Source organism: Sphaeramia orbicularis, chromosome 14 (assembly GCF_902148855.1).
Source record: "Sphaeramia orbicularis chromosome 14, fSphaOr1.1, whole genome shotgun sequence".
In the NCBI taxonomy this organism is placed as follows: Eukaryota; Metazoa; Chordata; class Actinopteri; order Kurtiformes; family Apogonidae; genus Sphaeramia; species Sphaeramia orbicularis.
Genome location: NC_043970.1, coordinates 29,978,063 through 30,004,489, shown reverse-complemented (window position 1 = coordinate 30,004,489; position 26,427 = coordinate 29,978,063). Strand labels below are relative to the sequence as shown.

The 26,427-nt window shown below is 38.6% G+C and overlaps 1 protein-coding gene across 2 annotated transcripts; it reads right to left on the bottom strand.

The window, feature by feature from the left end:
- Positions 1-8,539: 8,539 nt before the first annotated feature.
- On the bottom strand, positions 8,540-25,705 carry ltn1 (listerin E3 ubiquitin protein ligase 1). Of its 2 annotated transcripts, none has more exons than XM_030154117.1 (32): positions 25,563-25,705; positions 25,135-25,341; positions 24,914-25,012; positions 23,387-23,617; positions 23,247-23,299; positions 22,954-23,134; positions 22,469-22,642; positions 21,994-22,184; positions 21,615-21,762; positions 21,254-21,511; positions 20,769-21,080; positions 20,399-20,617; positions 20,239-20,280; positions 19,955-20,141; positions 19,624-19,863; positions 19,394-19,547; positions 18,929-19,079; positions 18,564-18,774; positions 18,301-18,457; positions 17,887-18,000; positions 17,602-17,729; positions 17,379-17,514; positions 17,149-17,293; positions 16,409-16,622; positions 15,451-15,688; positions 15,272-15,349; positions 14,968-15,154; positions 14,473-14,638; positions 14,163-14,383; positions 13,349-13,543; positions 12,967-13,134; positions 8,540-10,753 (listed from the first exon to the last, which is right to left on the bottom strand). In XM_030154117.1, exons 1-32 carry the CDS (start codon positions 25,602-25,604, stop codon positions 10,691-10,693), a joined length of 5,310 nt encoding a protein of 1,769 aa, XP_030009977.1. In that variant the 5' UTR covers positions 25,605-25,705; the 3' UTR covers positions 8,540-10,690. The 2 variants fall into 2 exon arrangements, with proteins under 2 accessions (XP_030009977.1, XP_030009978.1); XM_030154118.1 differs by having other exon boundaries at positions 22,954-23,131.
- Positions 25,706-26,427: the final 722 nt, after the last annotated feature.

Genomic DNA, 26,427 nt, shown 5'->3' with positions numbered 1-26,427 from the left:
TAATGTGTAGCACTGCAGTCAGGCTTGTGCAATTGCATAACTTACCTTTTTTTACTCTTAGTTCCCATTCATTACATTTTGTGCGTGCTCTGTTCTTCACCTTCATTCTCTTTTTATCAGTATGGTCTTAAAATATAGAATGTTCTCTTTAAATCTACTCACAGTAGTCTTTTAAAAACAGCACACTCAGCCCCCTGGTCTTGGGTGCCCTCCAATGCTGCTATAACATGGCAGTGGTAATAGAAAACCATAAAAGGCCTGTATGTGATGACAGGGTAATAACAGTAGATTTAAACTGTGGCAGACCAGGCAGCCTCCCCAGCCATAATGACCAATACAAATGCATGTCTGGGAGCCTATAGATTGAGGTCAATAATCACGCCTATTGTTTATTGCCTTCATAATATGAAAACAGAGAATGTTAATAAAATTGATCATTTTGCTTTAGAGTTGAAAGCAGTTGAGGAAATAGCCCCGATGGAATTGTAAAGTCTTGGTCTAGGATAAGCCAAATGAACCAAATAAATTCCTGGAATTACATTCACATTCTAGTAATGATTGTATGCCGTATGTATTTTCATACAGCATGTTATACAGTATAATGGGGAAGTTGGGACAAATCAGAAAGATAGACGACGTGGAGAAGATTGGCAAATAAAATGACTATGTGGGATTAATTTCAATGGAACTATTATCAGCAGAGTTATACAGACACATTGACACATGAAACACATTCACTGATTCAAAGTCATTTCTAGAATTGAACCATTGCCTGCAGTACTGGGCTGCAGCGTGACTAGGATGAGACTAGCTACAAATGGTTTAGAATGCTAATAGGCCTCACAAATGGGTCAGAAGCAGCTAAATGAGAGGTAACTAGGTCTGGATAATTATGCACTAACCAGTCCTCCACCAATCAGAATGGAAGGACACAAAGCCCAGTTCCGTGACTGTTGTTAGACAGGCTGGCTGCTAATTAATTTGTAGTAGTACAACGGTTTGATGCAAGTAGGTTAGTATAGAAAGCCAATGCATGGATGGACGCAATCTGGAGCACTTTTAGCATTAATACAGGATCTTTACGGTTGGAATCTGATTTCATCTGAATCATCATAAGTGGTGCTGAGAGGATACTTACAGATGCTCAAGCCCGGCAATAATATCCATATAGCAATTTGAGACCCAATGGGTGTGAGATGGTCTGCCAATCAGTTTCTAATTTACAACAAGTGGTTCCAGGCACAACAAACCCCGACCCTCACACATATTGTAACTTATTTTGGCATGGATCCAGCTGATGTCATCATGTCTATGTGTATGCTGATGTCGGCATATCAATTGCCTCTATATATGTGCCAAGTTTGAAGTAGATTGAAACAAAAATGATGTTTTTTATAGATACTTGAAATTTCGCCCATTATAAGTAAATGGGAGAAGAAAAAAGATTGTAAAAATTCATAAAAAATTTGAACTTTGACCTACTTTTCCCAAAATGTAATCACATGTAATCTGGGTCACTGGCAATCTATAAACCAAATTTGGTGTGAATTCCACCAATAGTTTTGCTGCTACGGACATTTGAAATTTCACCTATTATAAGTAAATGGGAAAAAAAAAAAATTTAGAATTAATTTAAGAATTTGAACTTTGACCTACTGTTCCCAAATGTAAACAGATCTATTCTGAGTCAATGGCAATTTATAAACGCAATTTGGTATGTATTTAACCAACATTTTTGCTGCTAGAGTGTTAACAAACAAACAAACCAAAAACAATACCCCTTGCCTCCCCTTCAGGGGGTGGGGTAATAATGATGAACTGATTAACACTGGGGATTAAAAAAACAAAAAACAAAACTATAATATTGTTGCAGGTATTGCATGTGGTAAAATATCTGATTTATCTGTCATATAGGCCTATGGGAGATCTTTGTACCAAGTAAAAGCTGCAGTGCCTGGTGTTTTTTAGTGTCTCTGGGCAAAAAAATCCATAATTACCTTTCAGCATATTGTAATTCAAGTGGTCTGAGAGGACATGAGACTACTGCAACTACTCTGTCCCTGTGCTTTTAGGCAGTATTTTAATGACTCTATAATGTACAATCACTCAAGATTCAAGATTCACTTTATTGTCCCACAATGTAGGAGAATTTGCCTTGGGCTTGTACCTGTGCTGTATGTACACAAACCTGATCGAAAAACATTTAATATATGAGAGAAAAAAAATAAAGGAGAACACAGCAACACAAATGACAGAAAGCATGGAATACATAGTAAATTTACCCAGAAAAAACACTAATATTAAACAGTTAAAAAACAAAAACCTTAGTTCCTGTGATTGAAGACATTCTCAATGGGGCTCCATGGGCATTTTCAGACAAGCAGAGGATTAACCCTTAAAGATCTAGAGCATTTTTTAATAACATAAACTCCAAACTTAAATTTTCTCTACATTAAATGTTTCTTTGGTGATTTTTCACTATTTATTATGTGTTGTCCACAACCTCTGTCATTTGTCAAACTACATGGGTTTTATTTGTGAATCAGTGTTGTAGAAGATCACAGTGTTTCCATGTTCACTACGGAGTCTCTGAATGTCCAAATGGATCATATCTGATGACAATGAAAAGCTGAGAAACTGCATTTAATGTGAATTTTAAAAATGTATTGATAGTCTTGTATTGATGTATTGTGATGTATTGATGGTCTTTGCCACCTTCTCCTTTCTTGCCCGCCCCCCCCGTCAGGTCCAGCATTGAAATGTGGTTCAACAAAACTCATAATATACTTTATGAAGTTTCCCTTGGCAAAGCAAATTTGTTCAGCACCAAAAGGCAGCCAGACTACCATTCTGTCGTTATGATGCTGGACAAGACAAGTTAAAAAAGAAAAAAACAATGTTTTTGATAGGATTAATAGTTCAAAAGGCATTAAAGGTTTTAAATCAGTGGATGCTTTTGGTGGTAGGGTGCTGTTTAGGTCTTTGAGGGTTAAATATGTGATATCATGAAGTGACATCAGGTTAATTTAGTTAAACTCAATTTGAACACAAGAAAAGCAATCGGAGAGTGCTTTTTGTGTTCTTGTGTGCTTCTTGTGATGCCCCCCCCCGCCACACACACACACACACACACACACACACACCCTGATCACCATCAAAATTTAATCATTTGTTCCTTATACCAGTATCAATATTTCATGAAAATTTCATGAAAATCCGTCCATAACTTTTTGAGTTATCTTGCTAACAGACGAACAAACACCCCCTCCCCCCGACCATCACCAAAATTTAATAATTTGTTCCTTGTGCCAGACCATTACCTGACTATCTACTAGGCACTATTTTATGTCCGTATTCAAATGTTGAGGTATGTTGGGCGATTTTAGCCTCTCATGCTGTCATACAATGGCACCGCGGGTACAATGCTGCTAGTAACATATTTAACTCAAAGATGATTATGTGCATTACCAACTCCTTGCATTTCAAACATTTTCCTTGTTTTATGAAAGTGGCCCCAAGACAAAACAAATTGAGTACCCTGCCTGGGCCCTGCCTTATATACCATCACCAAAAAACATGTAATTACCCCGCCCGCCAAAGGGAAGGCAAAGGGTATTGCTTTTGGTCCGGTTTGTTTGTTTCTTTGTTTTTTTGTTAACCCTCTAGCAGCAAAACTGTTGGGTGAATTCATATCAAATTTGATTTATAGATTGGCAGTGACCCAGAATAGATGTCAGTACATTTTGGGAAAAGTAGGTGAAAGTTAAAACTTTTAATAAATTTTTAAAATCTTTTTTTCCTCCATTTACTTATAATGGGTGAAATTTCACATGTCTGCAGCAGCAAAACTATTGGGTGAATTTATACCAAATTCATTTCATAGATTGCCAGTGACCCAGAAAAGATCTCATTACATTTTGGGAAAAGTAGGTCAAAGTTACAGTTTTTTTAAGAATTTCATTTTTTCCCCCCCCATTTACTTATAATGGCTGAAATTTCAAATGTCTGTAGCAGCAAAACTATCAGGTGAATTCATACCAGATTTGGTTTATAGATTGCCAGTGACCCAGAATAGATGTCACTACATTTTGGGAACAGTAGGTCAAATTTCACATTTTTTTATTAATTTTAAATTCTTCCCATTTACTTATAATGGGTGAAATATGTGTGAGGGGTGGGGTTTGTTGTGCCTGGCACCACTTGTTGTAGAGTAAGTCTAAATTAAACAGCCTTTTCACCTTTTTAAGCTCTGTCCACATTCATGTGCTGAAAAAGCACAAAAACAGCTTCCTCACTTCTTGGATCTTTCAGTTGACAAACAAGAAAACTGCATATCAGACATCTGAAGACGAGACAGAAACCTGCTCATCTTGACTGTTTTAGGATTGTTTGCCCATTGAAAAAAACAGTGGGTTTTAATTGTAAAATACAACTATTTGACCGATTATATTAATGTTCATCAAAGTAAAATGTTGGCTTAATTTTAAAAACCTTGAATTGGCTCAAGCTCCCGGTGTGGTTACATCCTCCCATGTTTTATTATATCACATTTTACTATACTGTAATTCTAGCTGCATATTCATCTGTTTCTGTATTCAGACAAGGAAACAAGGTTGAAATAGCAAGTATATTTCCTTTTTTCAGTTGTAGCAAAGTTACCTGACAAAATCAATACAATTACACATTAATCAAAGCTGCTAAAGCTAAAGTATGTTCAGTGATAGTGAAATGTGAAATTATTGAAACGGCCCACAGTCAGTCCTCCATAACATTTCCTGGCATACACTCTGCCCCTGGTTTTGCATCATGCTTTTTACGTCAGTGAACTCAAACAGACAAGAAAAGATGCCTTTACAAACTGACCAGACTGCATGTGGATGTAATATTATCTGATATGATGCACACTGCTGTTATAATGCCCTATTATTGCCTTTATTGCAGTGCACAAGTGAAATTGTTGTCACTTCCCATTTCATTATCACTTGTATATGAGAAAAGGAGCAGTCATCATATGTGTTATATAGCGTTTCAATCCTGGTGTTTGGAAAGATGTTTAGGCTTATTGATTTTAAGGATGTTTATTACTGTCTGGCTGATTGTATGTGTGTGCGTGGTTCTTTTTATCTCGTGTCTGATGCTGCCATATTTTTCTACTTCTCAGTCAGCAGGAGTACTACTACAAAACACATTTGGGACTGTTTTCATCAATTAAATTCATTTGAGTAATGAAAGATGACACATTAATAATCCCTTTGGGGTCCTAGTAATTCCTTATTAAAAACTCCTATTAATCATTTGGATAAAATTCAAATGCATTTGTCTGAAAAGCAATGCAACAGCACATTTTAACAACAGAAACTTGATCTTTGTTGGTAATTAAATCTCCAGAGAGACTCCAAACAGCACAATTTTTTTTCCCTCTCTCAGGTTGATCTTAAAACAGCCTTCTCAAATAGTAGTTTTAATTCAACAGTTGTGCCTTTTGACAATGCTGCCATCTACTGGTTAACATTGACCTGCAATTATAGAAAGAATAGGCTGCATACGAGACAGTACTGTAGTTCATAACGTTTGTACCACTGCTTAATCAAGCAGATAATGAGCAATAAGATTTGAGGCTGTCTGCTTAAGTGTGTGTGTGTGTGTGTGTGTGTGTGTCTGCAAGTGTGCACTTGTATTGTGTATGCCTGAATGTGTGCCTGGGTGTGTTAAAACTCGTAAGGGAAGGGAAATTCAGTGTAAATATTTATGTCTGGCAAACAGATCAATGGCCATTAAAAAGGTCAAGGGCAGATGATGATGGATGTTGGCTGTGTGCATTGATAAAGTTTGACCGCAGTAATGAATTACAAATGCGCGCACGCGCACACACACACACACACACACACACACACACACACACACGCACACACACACACACACACGCAGAGACAGGAGACCAAATGATAGGGATTAATTCATTGATCATGCTTAATCTGTCATAATTAATTCCATAGGAACAACTATGATGAGAGCAAGCCTCCATTAAACAGATAAATTATTCAACATGAGGAAGAGGTGGGTCCAAAATAAATGAGCTTTGGAGGCGGGTACCAGCAGTCACAGGCTCAGAGCTAATTACTGTCTTTTCTTAGAAACTGGCACAGGTTATTTTACAGTAATTGCTGTATGGATATACCACATAACTCTAATTGGAGGTAAGGTGAACGTTAACAGTTCATGAAAGGACATGGCCTTCATTAAAACTGACTTTGAATAAAGTTACATCAGGTCAAGTGAAGCCATATGATATGTTCGTTATTTAATGACAGCAAAAAGGGTCATCTCCTCTATATGATCCAAAGTTTAGGAATATATTTTTATTTACTCTGATGTTTACGTCACAGGGGAAGATATGGTCATTGTTATAATTAAATCTTCAACTGCATGTTAAGGTCATTTTATTTCATACTTTGCATAAAGCCTAATCTTGGAAACATCAATAAACAATTATTATCATTATAATTATTGTTATCATGAGGGGAGATTTGTGAAATAATGGACCATGAATGTAATGAGACACCCAGGGTCATATGTAGAAAAGACTCAAGAGTACATGTCTGCATTTACACAAAGTATACCATTCATTAACAGAATATCAGATTAGGTCCCTTTGTATTCATAGGTCTATATTAGACCACTTTGTTATTTCACTGTTCTGCATTCAGCCTAGGAACATTAATATCCTGTGACACTGCTGCAACAGGGTTTTGCGCTGTTATGAAAGGCTATTACAAAGTGGCATAAACATGTTGCAAGTCAATAGATTATTGATAGAACACCATGATTCACAGGTTTGACATTAACCTTCATCAAACTCAGCACATTGCTCAAGACATGATACAGCACTGTGAATACATGCAAGTATGAAGTGTGACTGTTTTATACACAGCTAAACCCTATTGTATACTGTAAATTCAGATGGGATTAGCTGTGGAGTGTGTGGTAAGAAAACACAATTTATTTTAAATGTTTAGCTATCAATGTTTTGACTGACATTCATAAAATGTGTGCAGTGGACTGTTCATTGCCAGGGGAAAGCAAACATTTGATTGAAAGGTGACATTCATAACAAAGATGTTGTAGCACAAATACAGCTCTGAGGGTGTTAAATATTTATTGGAGTAGGTTGTGCCTTAACATCTCCTCAATACAGTGCCAAACCCAAAATCAAATTTTCACAAAACTTAAAAGGGTAGCACATCTCAAATTTACAAGTCAAATAACATTACACCTAGAGTTGTATGCAAAAATTTGAACACGCCTTGAAAAATAGCATAATTTTGTTTTTTTTTATTACTGAAAAAATGTGAACACAGTCTCTGTAGGATGTGGAATAAAGACAATATCGCTAACAAAATTATTGCATTGTTAATTTTATTCATAAACTAAACAAAAATAGGAAAAGGAATACACGATTATGGCATGTGCAACAGTTGGGGCACCTACACACTTAAACCAAATCATGCCATTTTTCAAGGGTTACCCAAATATTATTATGATTATTATTTTTGCATACAACTGTATTCATTTGGCTACCATCTCACAGAAAGTACACTGATGCATTCAACGACAGCATTTAGAGCGGGGGTCGGCAACCTTTACAACATAAAGAGCCATTTAAGTCTCAAAAAGAAGACAGAAATCTGACTGGAGCCATGAAAAAAATATTTAGACCCATCTATATTTTACCATGAGGTGGCTGCTCTGCTGTAGCCGATTTGTGATTAGTTTGCTATTTAACTTTGTATTTCCATTACAATAATGCAATGTCTGGTGTATTTATGAAATTATACAACTACAAGACAGAAAACATTCAAGATTTGTACAATTTTTAATGATGAACACTAGATCCAAAATATAATTACGTTGTGTAATGGAGAAAAACCGCAACTTGTATGTATAGTGGCTTACCTACAAACTGTAAACAAATGCAAATTGAGTATCTTGTATTGAATTTGGCAAAAAATAATCCATTTTGGTTTTAATGCTGTCAAAAAATTATTTTATTCCATGTAAAGCCTGTGCATTTTTGCAGATAAAGTTAAAATGGATTTAGGCCTATAACAATGTTAAAAAGTAATGACTCATTCAGTTCATTTCAAAATGTTCCTTGTGATTTTTGACCAGAGGAGCCATAGAGAGATGCTAAAGAGCCATATGTGGCCCCAGAGCCACAGGTTGCCCACCCCTGCTTTAGAGGAACCAAAACCGCTTCAGCTATTGTGTTTTAGTGAAAACAGCCCATTCGGTAGGCTTTACTTAAAGTGTACAGTCTTGCTGTTGACATGTTCAGTTTTGAGAAAGTAATGAGTCCCAGATGCAGGAGCGTAAATATGTGGATAAACTGTTGTTTTTCAGAGCTCACAATGACATTGTATGGTATAGGTTTATTTGGAAATTTGAAAATTGGGTCATGATGTTTTATGACCAGTGGAAAATGTTGCAAAGTGAGACCAGTAGACAACCCCCTATATAAATAGTTAAAACACAGAAAAGTAATGTCTATCCACTTCCACTTTATTCACTTCCAGCATCATTTACAGCTGTATACAGGCACAGGCGAGGAAACAAATCAGTAGACTTCATTAGAGCATCTCCCTTTTGAAATTAAAAGTAATTCTCTGAACTCTAATTCACTGGTAATCTCACCATGTTACAATAGTATAAGGCATGTCACAAATAAGACATCATTTCTTTACACTCCTAAATATTAGGAAATATCTGTGAAACCTGTCTTTACACCACAAACCATCTTTGTTTTAGTTAATAAAATGAGTCTTCAGTTTGGTCACTGCACTTATTGAAGTGTGCTGTGACTTTCCCAGCTGTTTGACTCTGCCTTTCTACAGCACAAGGTCTTTAAACATAAAAAAAAAAAAAAACAACTTCAGAAAAGTACAGATATTAATACTATATATACTTAGAATTTGCACTGGCAAAAACATTGAATATGAACATAAAAGCGACTAAAATACGATCAACATCCGTTGTACTCAAATTTATTCTGATCATGTTGAACAAGATTTTCTGAGACAGTCAGAAATTTTTTAAAGACCAGTGTGTGAGATTTAGGAGGATCTAGTGGTAGATATGGAATATAGCAAATCAGATAATCTATCATAACTACTGTTTTTATCAATTCCATGATCTTCAATGAAGCCCACCAGTTAGAGCTGGGTTCTTAAATCTCAGATTGTGGACATTGTGGATCTTAATTTGTCAGATGATCTTCCTTTCAGAGGGATTGTGCAGATCAAATCACTAAATGCACATAAAAACTACAGACAAAACTTTCTGATTCAGCTAACTTTCATTTTAAATGGACAAAGTATCCGTGTAATTAATGTATTTTACAGACACTGTTGCATCATGGGTAATTTGTAGCGATAATAATTCAAGGCTAAAGAAATGACAACTTCAAATAGTGAAGAATCAACAGTAAAGGCCTTTACATACCTGGGGCATTTTCTTTTGTGTGATAAACTGTTTTTTCAACAGTCATGAGTGCTTTCACGCAGGCCAAATATGTCACAGTGAAGAAGAGATGTTTTAATTTTTTGCAACACGGTTGATTTTTTCCAAGCTTTCGCAGTACAAGTAAATGCATCAATCAATAATTTGTGAGATCATGTATTAACAATGATGAATCTGGACCTGTCAATGTCTAGCCAGTGTTCAATATAAAAAGACACAAATTGTAATGAAGTGAAGGACTACGTGTGGACAAGCATCAACAAACAACTAGACTAGCAGGATAGTGAGGAGTTTCTGTAACCTTAACACCATGAATCAACCATAGTTGTCCCGTGAGTGACTTTTTACCTGGCCATGGACCCAGAAGAACAGAACAAGCTGGATCAGATGGATGGAAACACAGGTCGGAGGTAAAGGTCCAGGTGATGCTGAATTTATAACTATTTCTCTCAAACAACTTATCGCAAATATATTCCAGTCTCTTACTGAATAAGTGAAGCACATGGTGTAAACTTGGATCGCCCCTGGTGTGAAAATCTCTCAACTCTGTAAACTGGTGGTCTGGGGCGTGAACTTCAACAGACAATAATTCTGAATTCACACAAGTGACTGGCTGAAGCAACAGTCCAATGTCTAGGTAATTAATGGGAAAAAGATTAAGACCAGAAAAAGACCATCTCATAAGTATGGCAAACAGTTATAGAAAGCATGGACTACTGTACAGGCCAAACAGTCCAAAAAACTGCAAAAATTAATTGAGAAGGAAAGACTTTTTAGTCAGATAACTTAAAAAAGCTGTCATATCATAGACTGAGACCACCAGAAATCTTGATTCAGATCGTCATATGATCATAGCCCCACACTTAGGTCTCAAGGCCTTGTTTCTACACTATCCAAACACTGGATCTGGAGGGGGCATGTTGGAGCCACTGTCAGGCTCTATCACATGCTTGAAAAGGAATGAGTGGTGAGGGAAGGTTGGCATAAAGATGCCACTAAATACAACACACAGTTCTTTTAATCCATATGTTCATGTCATAAATTAGACCTCACATCACATGAGCATCTTAATCATCTTCTGCATGTTATTATAATTTGATACAGTTCTGGTTGACTGAGAACTATGCACATCACTTATCCATCAACCTTTCATGCAGGTGTGTGTCCATGCGTTTTAGAAGAAGGTTTCTCTGCACAGCGGACAGGTGGACTTGTTGCTGGAAGTGAACCACTTGTACTGTAGAAAGACAGGAAAAACCAATGCAATATTTAGTTTAAAGGAGAATTTTGCAGCATTTTTACCTTAATTAAACAGTTTCAAAGTAATTGTGATGGTCAAATGACTTGTTAGAGGCAGAATGGAAGCCCTCCACCTTCCCACTAGCGCCTCTAAGGCTGAATATGCCACTTGCAACTTCTTTATGCCATCTTTGTAGCCTAGATCTCATCTCGGTTTACGGCACTGCGACACAAAAACACCCCCAGCCAGGTACAGCTGGCTAGCTGTAAACACAAGCCAGCCACACGTTCATTTCACAGGCGTTTACCATAGCAGAGCTAGCAGATAAAAGGAAGAGGTGGCTGTTGTCAGAGGATGGAGGAAGAAGAAAAGAGTGAGTGACCAAACCAGGAACAAGACTAGAGTCTGCCTTGGTCCAGCTTTTACAGAATGGTGTGAGCTGAAAGAAAAAGAAACATCTAAATGGATGCAGACTTGGCGTTGTTGGTGCTGTAGTTGTAAGTATCGCTGAGATAAATTCTCGACACTCTGTGTATTTCAGTAGATTTGTGCTCTTGATGATGCTATTGGTTGTGACAGTGTTTACTCGGATATGAACTTATTTTATGAACGATGCCTGGATGCTTGTTGGCTAGCCGAGATGTTAGCATACTCCCTAGTAATAACAGTAGTTTGTTACGTAGTTGTATGTTTGTTCAGTTTACTAGATCACCCTTTGTCTGCCTCAGGAGTGTGTTTTTACTACTAGCCACAGAATTTTGTCAGTTGAGTCTAGTTTTTGTGAGATGTATGTAGTTCATTATATGACCCATGTCTAATAGGTTTTGTCTGAATAGCGACTGGCATAACAAGTAGCCTCAATGTTGGATCTTAGCTGGTGTTGTATGATACTTGCCTCTTGTACAGGTGAATGTCTAGAATCTAGAGGTTTGGTGTTGTTAAAAGTGTTAGCCCTGGGGTGATAGCGCGCTAATCACTAATGGGGCCAGGACACAGTGACAGGTGGGAGTTGCTGATGTTTGTTGTTGTTATAAATGTTAGCACCTGGATGATAGCACGCTAACCGCTAACGGGGCTGGGACACAGTGATAGGTGGGAGCTGCTGATGTCTGTTAGCCTGTTAGCTCTTAACCCCTGGAAAGCCCGAACTATTAAATCATTGATAGAAAATTCCAGTTCTTTGAAAATGGAGCCTTTTTTGGTCCTTCTGAACAACCCCCCCCAAATTTTTGTTTCAAATGTATGAGTTTCAATTTTGTATCATATTTGATACATTGGGTCTCAATGCTCAAATATCATTATTTTTGAACAAACAAAAACATAATATAACACAAACATGTCTAACAAATTGGTAATTCCTTTTCAAAATTGGCAAAGTTCTGCCTCCTTCCTCATTAATGACAGTCTTGTAGTGTCACTGGAAAGGCCTCTGGTGAATGAATTCCTCCCCCCTGGTGGATTACTTGTGTATTGAATATATCTAATTGTATACATCAGGTTTTTCAAGAAAAAAATACCACACTGATCATGTAGAGGGCTTCAAAACTCATGTATCAAATGTGATACGTTTGGTGTTATAGGGTTAAGCTGTGTGGCTACTATTAGCAGTGTGGTGCTAGAGGCTGCTGAAGCTTCAGAGCAGCTCCGGTTCCATGACCTCGTCCATGAAGTAAAAACAAATGTCCGAAACTTCAATGTCCGAATAAAGTTTCCCATTCCACTCCAGTAGCGTATTTGATCACTATTTTTTTTACTTGTCCGTCGCCAGCGTCATTGAAAACAAATGCACATGGTAGGAGGCGGAGGGTTAACAGTAGGTTTTACCACAGTGAATATGTACTTCGAAACTGTAGGGGTAGCTCTATTGAGAAAAATGCTACAAAAACAGCGAAGAAGAACCAAAACGGTAAAATCTTACACAGTTCCACTTTAAGCTGTTGTGATGCATTAAATTGTACTCACTGATTGTGTGATGTAACAAAGTAGTGCATGTGATGCAACCAGTAGTGGGGCAGTGGATTCAGAAAAACTTACGGAACAAAAAAAAAACTTTGAAAGGCATGTGGTATTGTTCTTTCTCTGATCTAAGATAATTGTCGAAAAGCATTCAACCAGGAAAGCTCTAACATCAAAGTAAGACTTCTTGCGTCACTGGAAATCTATGCAATTCACGACTGGACGCAACATAACAATGAATGAGTATGACTCACCAGACAGGCTGAGTGGAATTTCTTCTTGCAGGTGCGGCAGCCCTTCTTTGGAAGGGAATAGTTGGAGCCATGGATAACAGAGAAGCAGATCATGCAATCCTCTATTCCTTCAAAACGTTTATCCACGTTGTTCTTCCACAGAGCCAGGCCCTCCATTATACTGCCATTCTACAAAAGAAACATAAAGATACTCTAGTACATGAAGCATCCACTGTTTTCTATTTTAATCCTGCAAGTTGAGTTTGCAACCTGATATGTGAAAATCAAACTTGTTTTTGCAAGTCTTTTGGTCTGAAAAAGCTACATTATAGGGATACAAGTCTTGCAGTACCCTTAACTTAGTGCTGTAACCTACAACCTCAATATTTGACATTGTTTCTACCTGATGTGTGAGGTAAGTGCTAAGCTGCAGCATCCAGTTTCTCCACTGCTGCACAGCAACACCCACACGCCTCCCACTCTCCACAGTGATGGAGCCCAGGGGGTAGTTCTGCTGTAGTTGAATCACTAGCTCGATGAAGATATCATCCACAGAATAGGTAGCGATCACCTCCCGTGCTGCTGAGCGAGCCTTGACCTGATGCCGCAACACAAACAAAACAGTTTTCTCAAACCATTGAGGTGTTTTGAATCCACTCCTTCAAGTGTTACTACCTGAATTCAGAGAAAGGTCCAAACTGGCCAAATTCCATTGGACACTTTTTCCCCAGATCAGAATTAAAGATGCCTGTATAGAAAACTAGCTGCCAAGAACATAAACTGCAGGGACTGTTACTCCAAGTTGAATCAACCCTTACACTATGTGTTACTGTCAAATGATTCCAAAAACACAAAAACCCTCATCATTTATATTCTGTTGCTGCTGTGGCTGTGCCAAGTGTGGGAAGAATTAAGACTTACAAATTCACTGCTGTATTTTCAGCTCTTCATTATGCCAAATGCTTTTTTTTTTTTTTTTTTTTAAATTACAGCTCATTCAAGTAAATACTTCATTTCACAAAATCCTTATAAAGAAAACAGAACTGGGCAGACTAGTCAATACAGCACTCCCTTGGTAACACTACAAATTAAACGGAAAAATTTAACAATGTCCACTAAATGTATAAAGTGAAAAGCTTACATATAGAAATTGGCAGTTTGTAGTGACCAGTGAGATGGAAAATGGTACAAGTTGTGGTCTTTCTTGTAGAACTTACAGTCATGCTGTCAAACATCTGAGTGCTGGAGTGGACAGATGAGATCTCCTGGGCTGAGAGAATAGGACTGACATATTTTATGGTGAATTTTTCCACAGCTGCGCTCACTCTCTTCTCCTGGCTGTTCCACCACAGTCGCACCATGGCGGGCAGGTCCTGCACTGTACTGTAGTATACACTGCATGCCAGGTGAGGGAGCTCCCATTCAACACTGTGGCTTTCTACAAACAAGACAACACCCACGAGTAAACCAAAACTTGTTAAGATTTTACACTCATGAACAGCAACTGCATTTTTACACTTTACGTACTGTCAACAGCCAAGGACAGGTTCTCTGTGAAGAAGGTCTTGGTCTCTTTGGTTTCTGCCCCCTGGCCTGGGTAGACGGGGGTTTCTGGCATCAGTTTGAAAAGGTGGAGAAGGAGCTTGTTCAGGGAGCCGCTTCTCTTAAGATACTGGGCATAATGGGCACGCAGCTGCAAATAAAATCAGATCAACTGTCAAAGTTCAGAATCAGAATCCTCTTAAATCACCAACTGCACAAACACATCTAAGGAATTATTTGTCAGTAGTTATCTCTCTAGAAAATTATAAATACGAGATATAATAAGAAATGTAAGAAAAGTAAAATAGGAAAAAAGAAACTCTATATACCTATAAACCAAACATACGAAAGGGCACAGTGTCAACATTTGTACAGTTTAGTGCAATTGGGATTCATTCTCTGCTTGCGAATTACTCTTGGAAATCTGTAACCACAGAGTGAAAAAAAGATGCTCAAGGTACACAGCTTGTCATGACTTACATGAGATGGTGAGGATCTGAAAAAAGTGAGGAGCAGTTTCCAAGCCAGCAAATACCCAAGGATGCAGGAGTACTCAACACTCAGAGGCTGGACCATTGCATACTCTCCAACTTGAACTCCTGTCAGGATGTTTTCACAGAGCTCTTCACAGGTGGACAGAATGACCATCAGAGATGCTGGAGGAGAACTAAACATGCAAAGCAAAAAAAAACGAAGATTCTTTAAATAAAAACTTTTATTAAGATGAATAGTTCATACTGTGGTAGCACACATGTCATAGCGTGTCATTTCTTTTTATACTTACAGACATGGCTCATCTCCACCATCATCAGACTTGTTGCTGTCTCCTTCTCCATCACACTCTGGCAGCTGTGGCATGACCCTGTGTTGGAAAGAAGCATGTTTAATTACATATAGTGCTTCAGTTGATACAGGATGCGGCAGGGTGGTTTGCATGTATTCCTCTTTTACACAGATGCTTACTTTTCCAGCAGGTGGTAGACGGTGATCTGCAGCGGCCTGGCTTTGAACAGCAGCAGAGGACAGAGGGTATTAAGGAGCGTCTGGAGGGGTTCTGGCAGGTTTGTCTTCTGGTCGGCTATGAATCGTGCTGGCAGCGAGTTATCTGTTAACTGCTTCAGAGGCACATATGTCAGAGCTACACCAACTGACTGCAGCACCACCAAAGGGAACACAGATTCGTCTGGTTCAGGAAAGGCATCTACAATAACAGACACAGCAAAAGCAAAGGTTTATTCATTTGTGACTGTTTTTAAAGCGAAGACATGTTCATGTTTTTGGCCATGGTTACATCAATAGCCTTCGTCCTGGCATCTATTTCATCTGGACTACTCACTAGTCACCTGACTCTACGACGCACAAACATTTCAGCTTAAACAGGCTGATGGTAATTTGTTTTTATATTTGTACATCATAAGCAGACTGCACAGAAACAGAAAATAGGTTGTCACATATGCACATACATATTATAAATTATAAATACATAGACTTAAGAGTACATTTGCAGTTTAATTGATCAGCGTTACCATCAATAAAGCTGTTTATTAGAGTGACACTGGAACAAACTGCCATGCAACAAAACTGCAACTCCTCATATTAGTGAAATGTACTGTAATAAGAGGTATAATAAATAAATATAATACAGGATACAGAGAGAAGAGGAAGTTGGTATGTTTATTCAGTCCTGACCCAAATCCACCTCCTTCAAGGATGAATCGGATATGGTCCACAACTTCTGACCAATAGAAAGCCAAAAAAGTTGAGCAGAATTGAGTCGATCCAGTACAAAACAGTGGAAAAGCCCATTAATTTAAGCATTTGCATGGTGGAATGGTAGGTTTTGGTGGTTTATTTTTCAGAAAAGGCTGATTTCCTAGAAATCCATCATACCATCCTAAAATAAAACCCCCCATGTACACACCTGTGATTTTGATTGGCAAAGGCAACAGCAAGTTGTAGATTCCATCAACAAAGAAATCTTTCCATTCATCTGCCAATTCTGACGGTAGCTTGTCCAGTACGTCAGGAGGTGGTGAGGCGAAGAACTGGTTCAGCTTCACAATAAGTGCAGCGTTCTCACACACAAATAGCTGCACCCATGGGCTCCACAGACTATTCACATTCTCACTGGCAGTCTGAGATTAATAGAAGAAGAAAATCCACAAATGACTAGCAGCTCATGCGACAAATAACAGATTTTATCATTTGAAACGGTAGGAGGAACTTTTGGATTTGTTTTGGATTTGAACTGTGCAATGCATTAAAAAGTCTTTTTTACAAAAATATGACCAATTACACTGAATGAAATAAAAAGGCAAAAGCAAAAAAACTAGAAAAGCACTCGGAGAGCGCAGACCTCCGCCAAGGCAGATCAGTGCCCCATCCCCCATCACCACCAAAATTTAATCATTTGATCCTTGTGCCAGTATCAACATTTCCTGAAATTTTCATCCAAATCCGTCCATAACTTTTTGAGTTATCTTGCACACGGACAGACAAACAGACAAACCAACGCCAGCAAAAACATAACCTTCTTGGTGGAGGTAATAATAATTTAACAGAACAGTTTGACTTGGACCTGACTCCATACCAGTAAATACTTCACAGCTGATCAGAAGTTTTGTCACTGCAGTCAGAAATAAGGTGCAATTATGGCCTCACCTCCAACCAAGCTAATACAGAGCAGAGTACGAAGTCCCACTGGTTGCCCCCAAGAAAAGAGGGGCAGTGAGCCACCAGCCAGGACAGGAAACGCATCATCTCCACAGTAAGGTTCAACTGTTCTGCAGATGTTTTGGACAGATCACTGAAATACAAAAATCAGATGTATACTTCATACAAATAAAACAAATGCGAATTAATGGCTGTGCAACTCTCTGTTATAGGATTACCTGCTGAAGAGGAACCAGTCCTCCCTGCTGTTCCTCCACTCCATCACAGTGGCTAAAATCGCTTGTACAACCTCCTCCTCTACCTGTGTATCAGCTTTGAGACAGCAGAGCAACACTGCCAAGCATCCATACACGTCTGCAACACACATTCCAAGATGATTACATGCTTGTTAAAGTCAAAACAGCATTTGTATGTGTGTGTTTGTGAGATGTGCAGTCTTACTCTCATCCTCTTGCCAGTTGATTATTCCAGCAGTAGCCAAAGCTACAAGAGCCGCTCTGTCTTCTTTGGTCATGGTGGGGCTTAGCACCTGCAGGGTACTCAGTTTGCTCTGAGACACTGGGAATAAACTAAAAAAAAAAACAAAAAACAAACAAACATTTTTTTGGCGTCTTAACAAACCCAGCTGCGGTGTTGGGTAATTTCCCCTGCTAAAGTGGTCACAGGACAGCTTAGTATATGAGCTTAACACCATTTTAAAAATCCATTAACAAATAAATTACTGACCTGTCTGCTGTGTTGTAGAGTTTCCTCAGGGTGCCACTCTGAGTGGCTGCCAAGTTGTTGTTTTGGATGTAGTTTTCTAAAGTCACAGACCATAAACCTCCATTCTCCATGGATCTATATACAACGTAATATAAACACAGTATATTTTTAGTGGACGTTGAAGACATGGCTCACATTCTTCCAATGTACACTTGACATTTAAATAATAATCACTGGTAATGAATAATGTCACCTCAGTTGATTATTACTGACTATTTTGAGCAGAACAATTGAAGAGGGTCCTTAGATCCAGATAGGTAAAAGCTTTGTTTATGTGGTGTTGTATGCAAAGGTTATATTTCTGTTTCTCAACATACATTTCAAGTGAATCTTTGGAATGAAATTTATCATCAAAACTTTGTGAATGAATCTAACCTTGTATAGAGTGTCTGCAGCAGTTCTTTCATTGGAACTAGGCTATGAAATCCTTCAGACAGACCCAGGTCAACCAACATGGTATGATAGGCTGACACAACAGCAGGACTGTACTCCACCTCCTTACACCACTGGAGAGCATAAAGCAACTCTGCAACTGTCAAAACAGAAACATACTGTACATATTAAGAAACCGCATCATCTGCTGTTAGGAACCTTGAAAGCAAATGAGAAAAGAAATCAGAAAAGAATATATTGCTTACCTGTGTGCCTAAGGTTTGGGAAGTTTGAAGAACATTCCATCTCCTTTTGGTCACAAGGTATGATTGTAGCTGTCCGGGCCACACTTCCCAACAGGGCGCAGGAACATAAGTGGGCTGGCAACCTGTTTGAGGCTCTAAACTTCCACATGTCCACTGAGGGTTTTTCCCAAACTCCTCTCAGACGACCTGACAATAAGGGAGTCTTAACCCACTGTAGAGGACAGAAAAGAAGCACACACAAATATCAGGAATTAGTTAAAGTACAAGTCCAGCTGTAGCATTTGGTACTTTCTCTGAGGAAAACTACACAATCAGTAATCAGTTAATTTAGTAATTTATTCTGAGTAATAACAGTGCTGGCATACCTGAGGTGGTAAGGCTTGTCTAATTCTTGTCCACTCTGCCTCACTTGGTGTCAAGAGGTTAAAGAACTGGATGAGTAGAGGTGACTCTTGATTGCAGACAGAAATAATTGTCTCCACAAGGCTTTGAACAGCCAGAACCAGAACCTGTAAACTAAAAAGTCAACACCAAATGTCAGATTTAGTGAAAAAGATAGATATGAGACATTTAAAGGTCAACAACAGTAAGCTGAGCCTAAAAATAGGCAATCATTTTGCAATTAATGTAAAATCAATAACCTTAAATTAATTAGCAATTTATTACAAAATCATACAGAAATTTTGTGAGGCTAAGTACTAAGTTTTCAGGTGAACATAAAGCATGAAAATTTAAAGGTAGTGGAAGGTGAAAGCAGACTGTTGTTTGTTTTAAACATGTAAAATTGCTGGTAATTATTTATAACAGGCCCAAAGTTGTTCCTTCTTTACCTTTTATTGTCCAAGTTGGCAGTGAGTAGTTGGTTCTTCACCCACAGAGCAGCACTATGCAGGAAACCATTCTCCCTGACTTGATCTTCTGAGTGCTGGACTAACGACTGGACACCAGCTACACACACTTTCCTTAGCTTACCTATAAGTGAGTCTTTTGTAACAATATGAAAACAAATTACTTTTTCAGCATTCCTGGACTTTGCATGTGCACTGTATTAAGTACCTACCAGAAAGGTGTGTATGTGTTTGATCTTGCGCTGTGTGTTGGAAGACTGTGAGCAGTAATTCCTCAGCAGACACAAGTAGAAGACAGTCTTGTACTGAGGAGAAGAATGTGGAGGCAACATCACAGATGAAGGAAATGAGTGGCTCAATGTTGCCTGCATCTGACAGACTCTTGGTCTCAGACAGAGTGGCATGCAGCCTCTCCAGGATCTTTTCCATGTAAACCTCTCCTATCAGAGGAACTGTGTAAGGAGAACAAAATGAGTTACATAAAAGGGTGCTATCAAAATCACAATGACAGGAAAAAAAGTGTTTGTGTGGTATTTTTTTCACCATTGTTGTGGTGCTGAGAAAGGACGAGGCTGATAAGAGTCCAGCTGTGGCTGTTTGTAGAAGGAGAGCTGGAAGAGGAGGGTCCCACTTTACACAGCTCCTCAGTCAATCCTAAGAGTCGCTCACCCAACACTGACCCTTTCAGCCAGTCACTACAGCTCTGAAGAGTCTCAGCATCTGCACATGACTAAAAGGACAGATAACAGAGTCACACAGACATTAACGGTGTCTGAAGATTAAATAACAAACACATACTGAAGAAGTGTAAGCAGAATAATACATACCCTCTGGATGATTTGTAGGATAATTCCCCACTGTAAATCCATCTAAGAATAAGTTAAGACAACAGAACATTAGTAACTAAACTACCATCAGTGTAAGCACTATGACTAGACAAATCTCGTCAGACATTAGAGAGATGTGGATGTCTGTGTTTTATGTTACCGTGGTGATGTGATTGAGGATGCGAGTGGTCTCCTGTCGGCTGCAGCAGTTAAATGAGCTGAAAACCATTTCCACCAGGTGCTCAGTGTTTCTGCGTCCCTTCTCGGCCAGCCACACCACTACCCGTTCCAGAAGGAAATGCAAAGCTGGGTTCTTCATGTCCATTTTGTCCCTCTGCTCACTGTTGTCTAATGGTTTATCATCCCATTCTACCAATGTCTAAAATGACAGAACAGTATTGCATCAAATGTAACAGAAGAGCTGTACAAACCAGTGTTAAGTTTCACAACAATATTTTTGTGTTATATGACAAACAGATAATACAATGTGATAACTTGAAATACTATTATCTGCAATGATGATGACTCACGGTAAAGACCCTGGGTGTGTGAAAGGACCGCAGGAGACCAGAAAGGAAAACAAGATGTCTCTCAGAGTTTTTCTCATTCACATGCACAAGACACAGCTGTGCCAGCTGGCACACCACATCCTCAAAATGCTGCGTCTGCAGGGATCCAAATGCCCTCTCATTCACAAGCTGTGACACTGTCTGCACAGTCTTCTCAACATCATCCCCCTCAATCCCAGTCTTTTCATTGTCTTCCGGCTTAGAGAAACAGATCTTGACAGATTTTTTCTTCTGGGCGTGCTTTCTGTTCACTTTCTCCGGGTAACGCATCACCTAGAGAAATAAGGGAAGGCAAGATTAAATTTACTTTGGCATTATGTTATCTGTTTCACTTAGGCTACCTTTAAACAATAGAAGGCTCTAACAACATAATGATTTGCTCTATCCACAGTGAATTTTCTTTGGGGAGTATGTCTGCACCAACTCTTCGGCAGAACTGCACTCACCTGCAACAACGTGGCAATCCCTTCCAAAACCTGTGGCTCTGTTCCGTCGCTGTCTGTATAGCGCACAAACAAAAGCGCCAGTTCCTCCCAGAAATCTGCAACAAGCCCCTGAAAGACATCTCTCCTGTCATTAGATTCACCAACGCCATGTAGACCTGCTCTCTTTTCCCAGGAAATAAGCATTTCAGTGACTAAAAGGAAAAGAGGACCATTCTGAATGGAGGAACTTCCAAGAGCAGTCTCCAGTAATGGTAAAAGCTGCAAAAGACAAAAAAGGGAAGAAAAAAAACCCACAACTGTGTAAGAATAAGAAAACAGACAGGACTCTTGAGAAAAGTGTGCACAACTGTGTAAGTCCCACCTGCTGAGATAAAAGCATGGTTCGGAGTTTTTTCTGACCTTCCTCTTCTTCTGCGTTTTGCTGTATGCAGTATCTCAGACACTCCACAACAGAAGCTACTATTACTGCACTTTCTGTGGGGCTTGTCACAGCACGCTCACTAGACAAACTGACAACAAGTGTAATTAATCTATAATTTATCGTCTTAGATATGATAAAATTGTATAAGAAAAACAAGATTTCAAATAACCAATAAAATTGCAATTTATATTACACTTTTATGATTAAAATGAAATACAAATTGAATTCTAAACAACTAATATAACAAAATACAAACTTTGACACAAAGTTTTCAGTAACTTATCACCAAAGCCTTAATATACACTTAAAAATTACTCACCCATTTATGAGTGAAGTGAAGAAACTGAAGTAGAAATCCAATGTGGGATCAGTAACTTGTTGAGGCAGTTTACTGAGAAGTGGCATTAGATTAGGGTGAAGTGCTTTGGCCATGCCTTTGCCACCTTCTTTTAGCAGAGCCCACAGTTTAGGTAAGAAGCCTTTCTTGGCATTTACATGTGTCCAACAGTCCTGGAGTAGGAACACAAATAGACATTATATAACAAATAAGAAATTGAACAAAGTGTAAACACATCTACCTGCTTATCTGTCCATCTGTTAATTATACTAATATACAAAAAGTACAGGCATGAAATACAAATTCTTATTCACCACCACCACCACTCTACTATGACCATCCTGTGGGACCAGTGACCTTGATAAACTCAACAATTTTACATCCATATCTCTTATGTGTGAGTACTCATGTAGACTGTACCACTCAAGCACCTAAAATGATATGAACCCAAACTTACAGGGATAGTAGAGACCACATGAAGAACAGCTTCCCATACAGGTGGCAGCACCACAGGATCTGTGTCATCGATTGTCAGGAGTACAGCAGGGCAGAGTCGTGCTGCTTCAGCCTGGACCAGTGCAGGGGTGAACTCGCACAATGCACATAACATCTCAAAAAATGCCCCTCGCACCTGGGAGGCAACAGATGTTATGTTTATAAATGAGGAATGGCCTGTCTCAAAATACTGTTTACTGGGAGCGGCCGACACAAAAAGATTGTGTTAGGTTAATTTTTTCACACTTTTGTTGACACATCCAAGTCTATCAATTTTATTTTTTACTTTGTAATGTGAAATTAGACACAACTGAAACAGCAGATGGGGAAAATATTTACTTCACAAAATGTACAATATAAAGGGCATGATGGCATCTTTAGCTTGAGGTCATGGGATTTCCAACATTATATCCCACTATAAGGAAGGGATATATTTACTATCGATACCTGTGGTGATTTGTGCTTGCTGTACTTCCAGAACTTTCCGGAGTTTAGGAGTTCTGCAAGTCTTGGTTCCAGGAGTACCCGCTCACTCTGGGGCAGCAGGGAAAGCAGCCTCTTCACTCCAAGAAGAGAGCTGGTCACCACGCGCAAATATTTGGCTTCTCTCTCCTCCTCTGAAACACTTCTGAAAAAAAACAGAAGGAATCAGTATCTCAAAAAAAAGATCTTTGTCAAAACAGACTGAATTATCAGAATGGGAGCAATAAACATAGAGCCTAAAATGAGTATTTACTTACTGTGGGTCACTTAGTGTATTTGCTGTTTCTTTCAACAAAATATCCTGAAGTACCTGTAAAGTGAGGCAACTCCTTCAATGTTACTTAATCTTCTTGGATCAAAATGCGCTATCTTTGTTAATACTGCTGCAACTACTTACATTAAGGATCTCCTCCTTACAGAAGCTGAGGGCCTCTGGTTGTTTAGCAGGGGAGAAAGCAGCCTGAAAAGCCTGGCATGCAGCAGATGCTGCAGGTGTATAGGTGTCACATTGGGATAGAATCCAGTGTCCCATCAAGCTCTTCAAAAATGGGGCCAAGCTGCGACGTACCTTCAGCACCAGCTGCTCAAAGGCGATCTGTGTGGCTTCCCTGATACGGCGATCATAGTCCTGATAATGATTAAAAAGTCACCCCAATGTTAGAATACCTCCAAAAAAAAAAACAATCACACACTCATTCTCGCTGAAATTATATGCTTTATTTGGGCGTGTCTGTAGCAACACACCAATATGATTAACCTAAATATGTTTAATCAGAATCAGAGTCAGATTTATTGCCAAGTAATTTTTACATTACAAGGAATTTGTCTTAGTTCTGTTGGTGCAAACAGTTAAAAGAAGCAGATATCAAAAATAATAAGAAGAATATAGAAAAACAGAAGTGTTTGCCTTCAGAAGTGAAAAAGAGAAAAAGGTATTATATGCATATATACACTAACATATGTGCTGAAAACTGTGGTTTCCTTTAAGTGACAGCAGTGCATAACAGTGCAAAATAAGCAGCTGTGTAATAACGTTCATGACAAGAAATTGGCAGATTAATATTTTAAGTAAGACAGACTTAGCACTTTCATGTCATCATCAGTAGCGGCACCAAGCCCCCCAAGTCACAACCTTTGCTTCCCCCGCCCCAGTTGCCCCCCCCCAGATTTGGGCAAATCTTTGGGAAAATTCGGGCAACAAAGAAATATGAAAAATCCGTCAATGAAAACGTACATAACACATTTTGATACACTTATAATACAACCAGGCAGACATGCAGAGGCTGTTTCTTATGAATAATATAGTTATAGGTTCATAATGATATGTGTGCCTTCAGTTCTGGAATGGATTAATACCTCCACTTGTATTGCATTCATCTTTCTTCTACATAAGAAATGTAAAGCAAAGAAATAGTATGAGTAGCATAAGGACTAGTTTTTTATGTTTTGAACCCACCTATTAATTACAAATAGTTTTGTTAACTGTTCAGGTCTGTTTTATCACTCAGTTTAAATTTCTGCTAGAAGATTATACCGGTCGGTATGAAAGTGTACCTAAGCCTACAGATGTTGTCAGTGATTATATACATGTGCATGTAGTGGAAGCCATTGTATACATATGTTTTGTTTGATTAGTTCGTTAGGCTATTAGTTTTGTTTTGTTTTGTTTTTAACATTTATTAACTTGCATACATTGGTATTGCTGTTTGTTTGCTGCATGTTTTTCTGATGTGTTTAGAGAAATATGTGAAAGTAGATTGTACCTATTAATAATCATAACAGAAAGTTCATGCTGTAGTTTAAAATCCTGGCGCTGCCACTGGTCATCATTATGTCAGGTATTAAAATTTATTGATTTCCAATATTTTAAGTCATGCAACACAAAAATGTATTTTTAAAAACTTAGAACAAATGCCCTACTCACCACTGATATCTTGCAGTAAATCCTGGGCCAGTATGGCAGCACCCCTTTCACCTCTTCAGCATCCCGTTCCTGACACATGGATCCAAAGTCTTGGACAGCCTGAAAAAAGCATGAATGAACAGAATTTTGTCAGAGTCCTTTATGGTCAACTTTGACTGCAGTTTTGATTTCCATTTGAGTCTTTGTGACTCAAGTATACTGACGACAGTCCTAAAACTCACTTTCAGTCGTGTGACAACATCTCTTTTGGAGAGTTTTCTGAGTACTAGGCGAAAATCAGCGTCTACCAGATTATCTATCTCCTCTGCACCGTGAACAGCGGGAACATAACTCAGCTCCGAAGTCACCGTTGTGTCAAATCCCACAAACCCGGGAATGACGCCACCTTCCCGGGTCAGCACCTCAGCGGCTCGACCACTACTGGACGGCTAGTCGTGGGACAAAATATTTGGTTATGGATACAGTAAAAGGCTACAGTAACATCAACATCATATAAACATTTAGCTACAGCTGATTTGTGAGCAGTTATGAAACAGCTGTCAGAAAACAGCCACACGTAAAGTCAACCTGAGTTTCCTTTAGCTGGTGGTCATGTTTGTAGCTAGCACTCTTAGCTTTAACACTGTACACTAAACATGTTTACACTTACCCGAACATTTCCTTTAGTTCGCTGTTTATTCTTACCCCCCATTGCTATGAAATAACATTTAAAGTATCCGTTTCTTATAAAAACTTTGTGGGTACTGGCCGTTACGGTCCGGTATGGTCCAGAGTAGGAGCCACAAGTCCAGACACAAGTTCCGTCAGGGAAGACTTCCTGTCACTTTTTCAAAATAAAGCTTAATAAAGTCAGGAAGAAAACATAACCCTCAAAGGTCGTGCATTTCCGTCTTACTGTTCATGATTTTCACTTATTTAAAATGACAGTTAAATATTGTTAGTTAATGTGTTCATTATTCCCTTAAACAATAAAAAGATCACGTTTTTTTTATATGTGAAGAATAACAATTACTTTTACTTTGAAAGGTGAGCTTTCTAACGTTATACAAACTTCCTCAAGGGTCTACTTCTCTTTCCTTCTAAAATAACCAGCATTTTTGACTCATGGCTGCCCCCTAGCAAAACATGACTCATTGGAGGCTTGTAAATTGGTTAGCATTGTTTACACTCCCATGGAAAAGGAATCTACAGCCTCAGTGTGATCCAAGAGTAAACCATTTCGAACAAGCTTAAAAAGTCATCTGTCTATTGGTGCCCCTTCTATTGCACTTTGTTTACTGGTGCAGAGAGGTATGCATATGACAAATGACTGTGGTGTTAATGCCAAAAATTAAAAAATATTCTTGGATCTTTAATGGTGCTCAATAAATAGTTTATAGGTGCAAAATGCATGAGTGGGATTGTACACATTTTAACCAGTTTGGATTAACTTGCATTAATCTGTCTGATACACTTCAATTCTGTTTTTATATATAAATATCTATATAGTCTAGTTTTACTACAATTTTTTTTCA